This window comes from Pteropus vampyrus, unplaced genomic scaffold, assembly GCF_000151845.1.
Source record: "Pteropus vampyrus isolate Shadow unplaced genomic scaffold, Pvam_2.0 Scaffold91, whole genome shotgun sequence".
Classification (NCBI taxonomy): domain Eukaryota; kingdom Metazoa; phylum Chordata; class Mammalia; order Chiroptera; family Pteropodidae; genus Pteropus; species Pteropus vampyrus.
This window is the reverse complement of record NW_011888872.1, coordinates 4,701,012-4,713,485: the sequence shown is the minus strand read 5'-3', so window position 1 is coordinate 4,713,485 and position 12,474 is coordinate 4,701,012. Positions and strand designations below refer to the sequence as shown.

The 12,474-nt window shown below is 35.4% G+C and overlaps 1 protein-coding gene across 7 annotated transcripts in view; it reads right to left on the bottom strand.

Moving 5' to 3' along the window:
- The window catches only part of CCDC88A (coiled-coil domain containing 88A), a 110,815-nt gene extending 107,436 nt beyond the window's left edge, over positions 1–3,379 (bottom strand). For 3 of the 7 annotated variants that reach the window (XM_011363951.2, XM_023532861.1, XM_023532862.1), the window contains exons 1-2: positions 2,478–3,369; positions 2,281–2,381 (exon numbers count right to left, since the gene is read on the bottom strand). In XM_011363951.2, the coding sequence (XP_011362253.1) occupies positions 2,281–2,381; positions 2,478–2,540 (164 nt within the window). In that variant the 5' untranslated portion in view covers positions 2,541–3,369. Of the gene's footprint in view, positions 1–2,280; positions 2,382–2,477 lie in introns of all 7 variants that reach the window. The other 4 variants (XM_023532860.1, XM_011363952.2, XM_023532863.1 and 1 more) reach the window with 4 other exon arrangements.
- Between the last annotated feature and the right edge of the window lie 9,095 nt (positions 3,380–12,474).

Here is a 12,474-nt window from a genome sequence, read left to right as displayed (position 1 = left end):
CATGAAGAAAAATAAAGTTTCATTTACAAAGGATTCACAAATTAAATAACCAAATGTAATCTAGAAATTACTTAGGCTAACTTTTAGGTTAACTTTCTGGGTACAATTTCAACCGACAATTTAACAGAGTACAATAACTCAAACATTAACTTAAGTGCTTAACAAAAATCTTAATAATTTCAAATTTTGCAAAATATAGCTTTTAAAACAATGTATATTTTGTTATCCCATTGGGTAAATAAATAATTTATTAAACAGAATTCATGTTGATCTTATTTTAGCAAATTATTTTTTAAAAGCTAAAGTATACTTCCTCCTTTTTTTCTTAATTTTCTTTTCCTTTAATTTATATAGGTCATTCAGAACAGAATTAGGACGCTGAAAAATCTTTTAAAGAAACTGAGAGGTGGAACTGAAAACAGAAGCAGATTTGAGGTTTGGAATGAAGCTAGTCCTCCTCAAAAAACAACCTGGCAACTAGTATTTTGGAACACCATTACTTTCAAAATACCCATGTATATTTTCAAAATTGTACTCAAAGTAGAAACAAGCTATAGTGTTTTTAACACCTTGGCTAACTATTCAGGACTCAAAAATTTTTAAATTTTTTTTAGAAAAAGAATCATTCAAATAAAAACCACTAAAGTGAAAAACTAAAGTAATGTAGTTTCCTATTTTTGTGAACACACCTATTTTTTTTAGAGTTCAGTATACAAATTCAAAATTTGTCTAAAAACAAGCAAGAAAAGAGACATAGGGGAACAACTTCTGAGCATCTGATATAATGACTATCCTTCTTATGTATGTTCCCTAAAACAGAAGTCAATTTAATTATTCTACCATTTTGCTTAGGAAATAGTGAGCTATTTCAAAGATTAAAAAAATAGTTCCATGGGAGAGCTGCCAAAAATATATTTACTATTCCTGGAAATAATTAATGCCTACATTCCTTTTATCTTTCTTATGGAAAAAAATCTATACACTCATTTAGATAACATACGTATTTCTCTGGGTGTCAATACAAATAAAACACTTTAGTATAGTATAATAGTATTATAATACTTCTCTGTAGGAGCAACACATACGTGAAAAACAGCACACACTCTTTGAGCATACAGACTACATATCTCTTAGAACACACAGACTGAGAACTTATCACTGTAGCAAGTATTTATGGATTTGACTTCTCTCTTTTAAAGAAAATCGATAAATGTAAAACGAAAAATAATTTCCAATAAAATACAGAAATGATACTTTATTTAGGTTATTTGTCTATTAACAGTATGCTTATTCTCTAGTAACATTAATAATGCACTAAATTCCCACATAAAATATGAGAATGTCTTGAAATTGAAAGTTCCAAACTATGCTTGTAATCAGACTATTCAAGAGAAATAAGGCTAAATACACATTATTTTGAGCACGACTATAATATTGTTTGATAAACTATACTTATGTACTTAAAATGCATGTATGCTACAATATCTTCGATGATACAAATGGAGCTTTTTATTTCAATGATCCAGCTACCAAGATGATTTCAATATTTAATTCCCATCTCAAAACTTTCCTAGTTAATACAAACTCAACATCATAAACATAAGACAAAGATTTGCCTACCAAATCATTACCTAGTTGTCATCAAGATTTCAGTTGCCTGTATTTCAAAACTCGCTCTAATACCTTAAAATGATCCCCCAAATAGTAATCTAATAATTCACACAATAAATCTACTCAGACTTCAGTTATTATAGTTATTTAAATTACTTGCTACAGCAACAGTTCCTCCCCAATCAGAACTATTGTTTGAAATTCTCTCTAATGTTATTATTTCACCAGTTTCAAATTTTGAGCCATTTATTTTTACACTCAAAGGTTAATAAGAAACATTTCTGCATCAAATGCACCCAACTTCACAGCAAAGGCTTTTTCCCCCATAGGAAACTATTCTCATTCTGTCTCTCATTTTACCAAATTATCAAAGAGGACACGATGTGGTTTGAATTTCAGCACAAGACAATAAGTAACAATACATGGTTTGCAGAATGAAAAATTAAAGTTTCACATTTTTAACAGGTATATATTTAACAGGTATCATTGGGTTGTGATAAACAGGCTGGGCATGTACGATTATTACTCCTCTCAAGTTACAATTGTTAAACCACCTGAAATTTTTTGGCCAAAGAACCAAATTAGCTTAAGACATAAAAGCTCTAAGTTCACAGTGTGCAATTTTTCAAAGAAAACAAGTCACCTATAAAAGAAGAAAAAAACACTTACATTTGAAGCATGACCTGGTTCAAAAATACCCCATCCACCAAAGCCACATATTCATCCAGGTTGGTTCCATTTCCTGCAGCCAGAGGTCCAAACGTTTTAACCTAGAATAGAATGATCATCACGACACGAACGCCCACCTCCATCTCTGCAGCCACAAATAATGCAGCAAAATATACAATAAATACCACCACACTTACCCAAGTGACCAACGGGCTAATCATGAACTGCTCCAAAAGAGGAGTAAAAATCTCGTTCTCCATTTTACAGATAATGTATTTGAAAAAAAAGGAACTACCACAAAAATACGCCTAGGGAATTGGTCATTAAACGTAGAAGTAGAAATCAATGAAAGTCCATTTTGGCACGGGAAGAAAACCCCATCGTGGAGGGGAGGAAAAAACTCTCCCTCCTCAAAAAATACCCCAGAGGGAAACGAACCGAAATCCCGAGAAGTAGCTTCGACAGCAGCCACGAGCCGCAGCCTGCACTGGAAATGTCTGTACCGGGCGAGGAGGGGCAGAGAAAAGGCATCTGGAGGAGGAGGAAGGGAAAAGGGGATGGAGGAGCAAGACAAAAAGCCCGTCAAGGTTGCCCAGCTTCTGGAGAAAGGAGCCAGACCAGCGAAGCTGCCTCCAATGAATTAATCCCAACGTGGGCTAAATGAAAGACCACGTTAGATGCGGTTTCGAGCGGCCGCCAGGCTCGACCTCCGCGTTCCGCTCAACACGTTCCACCCACCAGTGGGCATGGAGCCGCTTCGACCCCGTGGAGCCTCCCCTGTCCGCAGCCCCTCACCAACGATAGGCAGGGCTCGCCCCTTCCCCTCGAACAGATACCATCTCTTCGCCGCCCTCAAGCCTCGCCTCCAGCCCCCTTCCCCTCCCAGGGGGTGGGGGCTTGACTGTGTGTCCCTAACGACCCAGTTTTCTGAGCTCCGCCAGCCTTTTCAGTGCGCTTCTGGGAAGCCCTGGGACAAAATCACCGCCGCGCTCCTGCCTAATCCTCTGCCCACTCCGGAGGAGCCGGAGTAACGGCCTCGGAACCGCAGTGCCGCATCACACCCCTCTCCTCGCAGCCCAACCAGCGCCGAGAGCCCGCCGTCAAAAGGAGCGCGCTGCTCCCTCCGCGCCCATATCCTTCCGCCGACTCCCCGCCCCTCCCGCGCCGCAGCCTCTGGATTGTGGGAGAAGAAAACCGCTGCATGAGCGCGCTCCCGAGCGGGCGCGCCCCCGGGCCAGCCCCGCCGCCGCCCAGATCTCGGCGGCGGGCGCGGACGTGGACGCGTCCTTGCTACAGCTGCTGCAGTGGCCGGCGCCTCGCTCGCGCCCAAGACTGTTGCCAGGGTCTGGGGGCGGGAATGGGGAAGGCAGAGAAGGGGTCTGTCTGCTAGCTCCAGCCTAATTATGGTTTATTTCCTCCCCGAGTGCCGCCTTTGATGTGTGAAGGGAAGGGAGCGAAATCCTTCTCTTTTAAACATGAGGGCTGCAGACAGCCTTTCGGACAGTTTGATTTGATCTGTTAAGCGTCGTTTAGCCAGCAAAACGGAATAGGCAAACTGACTGCAGCAAATAGCAAAGGAAGGACTTGAGCCGAAAGTTCGTCCCCGCCCCCCCCCCGCCACCCCTATTTTCTTCTCCTTTTTAAAATCAGGTCCTCTAAAGCATGAATGCTCTTCAGAGTGGCAAGTTAATGTAGTAGGGTTTTAAATATCTGTCTTTCAACATGTTGATGGTATTCCCTGACGAGCAAACGTGATTCAGACGTTGACTATTTGGCCATTGAAAAAAAATCCAAACAAAATCAAGAGCTACTAAGAAGAAACATTTGGAAGTCATCCAAATTGGGTGACAAATAAACAGATTACATATTTGTCATAAATCTCTATGCTATGCATCACTGGAACCATCAAAGTAATTTTAGCAATTCTCCAGAAAAATCAAATTTTATTCTTCATTTCGATGGAAAATAAAGACCTTTTCCCTGGGACAAAATAGGCATGTAAAACAATTTTTGAGAGAGAGAATAAATGTAGTATAGTTTTGCAGTATGTGCTGTTTACATTTACACAAACATCTACTTTGATTACTTATATATTTTAAATTATAGCAAAAAATGTTTTTGTCATAACACTGAATTAAGAAACAGCACCATTTCTTAATTAGGTGGTTGAGAGCCAGAGCTCGAGAATCTTCCTGACTGATTCAAATCCAGGCTCTGATACTTAACAGCTGTGTGAGCCCAGGCAACTTACTGAACCTGTTTTACTTTCTTCATGTGTAAAGCAGGGATAATAATAGGGTTAAAGTAAATGGCAACCTATTGTAAATGTTCTATAAATGTTATTGATGTTGTTCTCATGGCACCTATTGTAAATGTTCTGTAAATGTTATTGATGTTGTTCTCATCATGATTCCCTCCAAATAAAGAATCTTTAGGAAAAAAAAAAAAAACTTGAAATGTAATCCTTCCTACTTCAGTTACAGGAGAAAGGATCTTGCTTTGGATTGCAGAGAAATGCCCTTCTAAAATCATCTTAATTAATATTAGGATGCATTAATGTCACACACTGCTAACTCGTATACAGAGTAGAATCTTGCATTCCCTGGCTAGTATGCAAGCCTTTGGGTCATTCTGGTTGCTAGCAATCCTTTCCGTCTACTCTTTATGACACTTTCTTAATCACAATCCTTTATTTGGAAATGCAGACCAAGAAAAGCAAGCACCAAAAAGGAAGCATTGCTTTCAAGAACAGCCCAATGACAGGTCCATTTTTCTTTCTAACCCTCAGAAGCTTGACTAAACAACATACTAGTATACTAGAAATAAAATAAATTTTTATTTGCAAATAAAAATATTTTATTACCAAGGAGCTTGGTTTCATGCCTATACCAGGGTTTATCTTAAGATAGTCCAAACTGCCTCATTCATAGATGAAAATCCCATAAAGTATTAACACAACTACAAGAAATTAGGGGCATTTTGGACAATGATGACTGAAGGGTTAGCACAGGAATTGTATGGCACAAAGCATTGTTTATCCCATTTACATTTAGTAGCTAGCCCTCACTGAAATCTGGATTCCCCTCTAAAGCCAGATGGCCCCACATGTTTCCTGGTCTATCTTTAGGTTTTACACACACACACACACACACACACACACTCAACAAAGAAACATGAGGAGTTAATTGTAAAAACAGGAAGCTGTAGACCAGACTGAAGTCTGGAGTAACTTATTTGAAAACCTACCAATTCACAATTCTCTAGTTTAACAGCAGACTTAGAAATGCTTTATAATATCTCAAGAGTACAATCAGGAAATTTTTCTGTCTGGCAAAAGAGGGATTGTACGTTTATACGATTTAATGGTCTTTGAATTGCAACATCCTGTAAGGTTAAATCCAAAAGTTTGCTCCAATCCTCCTTTCATTTAGGAAGAAATTTCTCAAGATTCCTTCAAGGCACTTGTGTTTTGTGCTTTGTAGTCATTTATTTGTCCTGAATTCATCCTTTTTTAGAATGTTAAATCCATCAGGAAAGGATTTTGGAAAAATCATACTCATCTGGTTAGGGTCTAAATTATCTGTTCTGTTCTCTTCTATCAGAAGGTAAATGGTTGGGATGGACCATGATCCCATTTAGGAATCACAAGAGAAAGAGTCTCCCCTGTGTATTATAACTGAGGCTCCTGCTGCAGGTTACACATACTTTTAAAACTATACTTTTTAAAACTATGAAGGATAATTAAAAGATACACCTCCATCTTGATCTACACTATAGGAAGTAATAGACTTACCCAAACCAGGCTCCTTGGTGATAAATCAAATTTAAATTTATTTTATTTCTAATAAAATTTATTTTATTTATAGTATACTAAAAAAAAAAAAAAAACAGCAGCAGAATGGTACCATTGTTTATAATAACCAAAAAATGGAAAAAACCCAAATGCTCATCAAGTGATTAATAAATAAAATATGGTATACACATAAAATAGAATATTACTTGGCAATAAAGAAGAAGTACTGATACATGCTACAACATGGGTAAACTTTGAAAACATGCTAAGATAAAGAAGCCAGTCACAAAGAACCAGTTATATATTTTATGATTCCATTTAAATGAAAGTCCAGAAGAAACAAACCTATAGAGAAAGAAAGGAGATTAGTAGTTGCCTAGGCCTGGGAAGGTTGGAAGGAAATGGGGTTCATGGCTTAGGAATGTGGAGTTTCTTTCTGAGAAAATGAAGATATTCTAAAATTGATTGTGGTGATAAATGCACATTTATGCGAATATACTAAAAATCATCGAATGGGATAACAAATGGCTGAATTGTCAATTATCTCTCAAAAAAAGCTATTTAAAATAAAAGAATAGCACCATTTAAAAATATTTTAAAAGACATGCTATCAACAAATCCAATCTCTCATGCTTTTCAAAGGGGTCTCTAAGTTCTCTTGATCTAATGAATAGGATTTTAAATTCACCTGAGAACATTGGAGGCGTACCTTTTAATTATCCTTCATAGTCTTAAAAGGAAATATAATACAGTGAGGAGGGGAGAATGAGAGAGAGAGAAATTAAAAATTATTTTATTTTCTCTTATTTTCTCATTTCTTTATTTTCTCATAAAAATGTTTTATTGTCATATTTGGAAAAATCAATAACACATAAAGAAGAAACAAAAATCAAACCTATAATTCAGAGGTTAATATATTGCTGCATTTAGTCTATATTATTTAAAAAACTGTACCACTGTCATAACACCATTAGAAAATATAACAATGATCGAAGCTTGGACATGCCTCTCACTTTAAATTAATCAATAAATGGAATACAAATACATTGTTAATAACAATATTCATCATATCTTAAGTGTGTAGTACTACCTGATTACCAATTTGTAAAACATAGAACCCTGAATTCCCATAACCACATCAAAAACTTGACTAATAAACCTTGTGAATGAATGAAAGTATAGTATCTGGGTTGACAGTAAAACTGCGGTTATGAGTTCTATCTTTGTTAGTGTTTTCTCACTTTCTTCATTAATCAATATTTATTAAGCTACCATATGTGTTAGAGAGCATATTGAGCATACAAGAAACAGAGAAGATTGTATCTAAATGAAGACAAAAGAAATAAAATGGCAAATATATCATTCAATCAATTAGTTCAGAGGTCAGCAAACTTTTTCTGTAAAAGGCCAGATAGTATATATTTTAAGCTTTCAGTGCCATAAAGTCTCTTTTACAAATGCCATGGTAACATAAAGCCATTGACTATTTGTGAAGAAATAGGCATTGCTGTGTTGTAGAAATACTTTATTTCCAAAAGGAGACAGTGGACCAGGTTTGACCCCCAGGCCATTGTTTGTCAACCTCTAAACTAGTATTCACTATATTTACACTGGATGCAAGCAAAACAAAAAACAGGATTTAATATTTTCCAGTCAATTAATTTCAGAAATAATTAAATTAACCATCCAACTATAATGTGTAATTATACAATGTGCAGAAGAGTTCACCCATAAGTTGTTTGGAAATGGATTCCATTATTCTTGTGTATCAGGTATAGTTCCAACTATTTTCAATATCTCATGACATTACCATTGAAAACCTTTCCCCTAGATATAAAACTATTTTGGGGGGAATTCTCCTGAGCTCCAGTGAGAAACAGAGGGCACCTTTGAAGTGTTTAACAAGAGAATTTAATGATGGGATGACTTAAGTGTGGGGAGTTAAGTGAACCAACAGAGGATGGTAAATCACCCAGGGAGGAGCAAAAGTAGGGAGTGCTTCCACCCCTAGACTTGAAGGGGCAAAAGGAGGAAACTGTTACCAGAACCCTGAAAGACCATACAGTCTTGGAAGAGGACCCACTGGTTAGGAACTGTGTCCATAGAGAATGGCACCACTGCTGTCATCATGACGCAGAAGAAAAAAATAAAAAGAATATCCCAATCTTTCTGTTCTCACTTGTATTGCCGGCCAGTGCTTTTCACTGCTGAACCCCAAGAGAATCAGAGAGCAAGAGAACCCAGATGATGCGGTTCATAGAGATTAACCCCTAGGCACAGAGAAAGACAGAAAGATAAGAACTAAAGGCCGGAAAGAAGACTATCTAGCACAGAGCTGCATGTGAAAACTGTAGATAACACCTAGAACCATTTCTATAGATTCTCTGATAGCCACATAAAATGGCAAGTCTTTCCAAATTAGTAGAAGCTTAAATCTTTAGTGGAATGCCACGATGAAATAGAAGGAAATGATATATGTTAACAATAAAATTTCATAAAATTTGTGGCATACAGTTTGACATATATGATCTTTTAATGCAAGGTATAAACCAAATCTTTTTTATTTGACTGACAAATATCAGTGCCTTGCAGTGTCTTGTACATAGTATATGCTCTACATTAGTTAAATGAATAAATTTGTTAAAAATAATATTTTTTATAACTTTAAACTTGATTTTTAAGTATCAGGAAATGTGATTTATTAAGACTTTTTTTAAAAAGTAACAAAATTAAGTTAATGCTGCTATGAGACATTTATGATTCTCTTATCTATGTCCTCCACTCACAGCAAAAACTAGAAGCTTTACACACAAACCAACTTTTACTAAAACCCATTCAGTCAGCATTTATTTAGAATGTGTCTGAATTTGAAATCACTTAGTCATCATTTAGTTTAATAAGAGCAAAATGAATAACAAATCAGTTATGTCCTTTACTTGTATTTGAGAAAGTTCAATTAGCCTCTTCCAAAATCATTGTGAAATCAATATAGTAGACAGCCATGGTCCTGACTGAAATAATGTCATAGTGAGTAATACCAACTAGATAGTCTGTATTTCACAACACAGGTGAAGACTTTGATTCTAAATTAGGAAGAAATCTTTTATGGATAAATGTTACCTTTCACAAACTCATGCGCACCCTCTGTGGAAATTTATTAGCGTAAGTCTAAATAGACCGTTTTCCAAGTCCCGGATTGGGCATATTTTTATTCCAGAAGGCTTTAGATCTCATCTCCTGCTTCTTTTTAGTTTAAGACATAGCAATTGCATATTAATTATATTGCAACAATAAACAATTTTCAAGTTTTGGTCATTCTGAATTAGTTACCAAACTGTCTCAATCTCCTTTATTTTCTCTTTTATTTACTACGGCCCTATCTAACTCATACTTGAATTTTATTTTTAACAAGGGTCATGAGAACAATGGACATATTTTTCCTGTAGCTCAATGTGAAAGCACTTTTCCCTTACTCATTTTGCAGGGGCATATCAAATTACATGGAATTGGCAAAAATCAACATGATTTTGTGAAGAGCAAATCCTGCCAAACTAATTTCTTTCTTTTTTAACCAACTGCAGACCCTGGCAGATGGTATAGCAATGATCACCTCTACAAAACATCATCTGTGTCTACTTACTGGTATATATATCATGTGTTTTTAAACAAACTGTGGTACGCAAGTCTGAGGTGGAATCGTGAAAGGAATGCTTCCTCTCCCCTCATTGCACTCTTAAATGCTTATCTCAGCATAAAAGTGTAAATGGGACTGGAACTGCTTATTGAGTGTGCCAAGTACACACAGATTGTAGATCATCTCTGTCTCCAGAGAAATAGGAAAGTGGAATTCCACCTGGCCTAGAAATCAAGTGACCTGGTTCTTCCAGGATTTCTCCAAATTGAAAAGAACATAATATCCCTGTATTTCTGCACTAAAAGACACCATCTTGACAAATATTATTTAAAAAAAAACAACTGGCTGCTAAGAAGTGATGAAGAAATTAAAATTCACCAAAAAAAATTCCTGTATATTTTAAAATAACAATAATAATAATCTTTTAGGAACAGCTGATGTTTCCTGAACTTGTAAGAAGCACCATCCACATGGATTAGCTGCAATTGTCAATCCAAATTTTATATTAAGGTGCTCTGTCCAATATGAGAACTTCTTGTTTAGTTCCTTTTCTTTTGTCCATTTAGTTAACACACAATTTTGAGTATTTATTGCATGCCAGACACTGGGGATACGAAGATAAATAACATGTTTCCTTTTGACACACAGGGACCGTATGTTCAGCCAGGAAATACAGACACACTGATTATTCTAAAATGGTGCAATGCATGATATGTGATATGTAAGGGAGAAACAAAGTTCAATTTTAATGGAAAGTTAGGAAAGTATTCACAGAAAGGTGATTTTTGACCCAAGCCTTGAATGAAAAGTAGATGTTCAATGTAGAGGGGAAGTATAGAGAATTTCAGGTGGAAGAACAACAGAAGCAACATATCAAAGTACAGAAGAGCATGGTGTGTGTTGGGGAGTCATGAATAGCTTAGCATGACTAAAGAACATTGTTTCTGAGGGATGGACAATGGTGAGAAATAAAAGTTCAATTCATATTGTGAAGAAACCTAAATATCACATTAAAGAACTGGCCTTTATCCTATAGGCAATAGGATTCAACAGAAGCTTAAAAAAATCAAAAGAATGATATCAGATTTCTCTTTTAAAAAGAAATTTCTATCTAGTGGCACTGTAGTGGGGGGGTTTGAAAAAAGTGAGACTGCAGGCAGAGAAACCACACAGGAATCCCTCCTGTTAAGTTTTATAGCTTCAACTTGTGCTAATTTTGTTTGTTGCAAGTTTAAGACTGACTTTCTTGAGTTTTGTTGATAGATAGGAGGTTATAAACCCTATCACCAATCCAACAACTTGTTCATGTGGCCCTCTACTGGCAGAAAGGAAAAAAATTACTGTTTAGGACATTATTTCACATTTTACTTGCAGACAGTATTTCAATTTCCCTGAAATAATGTTCATTATGTTTGGTGATGTAAAAGGACTTGCCAGTATTGTTTTATAAATGTATATGTACCCACCACTTAGGTTTTCAATCATTCTTTCCACAATATTAAACACAACTACATACGCAATTTTCTCCTTTCTTGAAATTCAAATCAGTGATAAATTCTGTTGCAACTGTCTGTATGCCAGTCACTGTGCAAGAGCAAAGGATACAGAAAAGAATCTTAAGAAGATCATAAGAATAAAAATAAAATAAAAATAGCATTTGTGTGGTGGTCTTAATGCATAAATAATATTAACATGTGTTATACAAAATACTCTGATAAATACAGCTAATCCATATCTGTGTCTTGAATACTTATTACACATTTTAATATATTCAATAATAATCATATTAACAAAAACTATAACATATTTATATAAGTTTACTTGTAAGAATATTCATCAATGTGGGAAAATCAGATATGACAGAGAAATACAAAAAAAAAAGATAAAAGAAAGGAAAACAAAAGGAAAAAATGAAAAAGATTTCATCCACAATCCCTAGATGTTTCTAAATTACACACAAACACAATATCACATACATGCATACGATTATATCATAGACAATGTACATTACTTTTTTCTCTCTTAACAATATGCTATATTGCTAGGACCATATTTACATTCAATAAAAAGTTTTTAGAATATAATTAGAATTAGATGGAAACCAATTAAAAAATTTTTTTACACCTTTATTCAGATATTGTTGACAGATAACATAGGTAAGTTTAAGGTATGCCACGTGATGATTTGATACACATATATATTGCAAAATAATTACCACAATAAGGTTAGGTAACACCTCTATCCTCTCACATAATTATCATTTATTGAGGGTAGTGATAACATTTCAGATTTCCTCTCTTAACAAATGTCAAGTATATAATACAGTATTGTTGGTTAGAGGTTATATTCCCAGAACTTACTCATCTTATAGCTGAAAGTTTGTGCCCCTTGACCAATACCTCTCCATTTTCCCCACCCCCAGTCCCTGGCAACCACCATTCTGCTCTCTACTTCCAAGAGACTTTTAGACTCCACATATAAGTGAGAACATATGGCATTTGTCTTTCTCCAACTTATTTCACTTAGCACAATGCCCCCAAGTTCATCCATGTTTCACAAAAAGCAAGATTTCTGTCTCTTTTAATGGCTTAATAATATACATGTATATACATATACATATACATATACATATACATATACATATACATATACATATACATATACATATACATATACATATACATATACATACATATATAAATGAGACATTATTTATATATTATAAATAATATTTATTGTAATATTTATTATATATTATGTATTACTT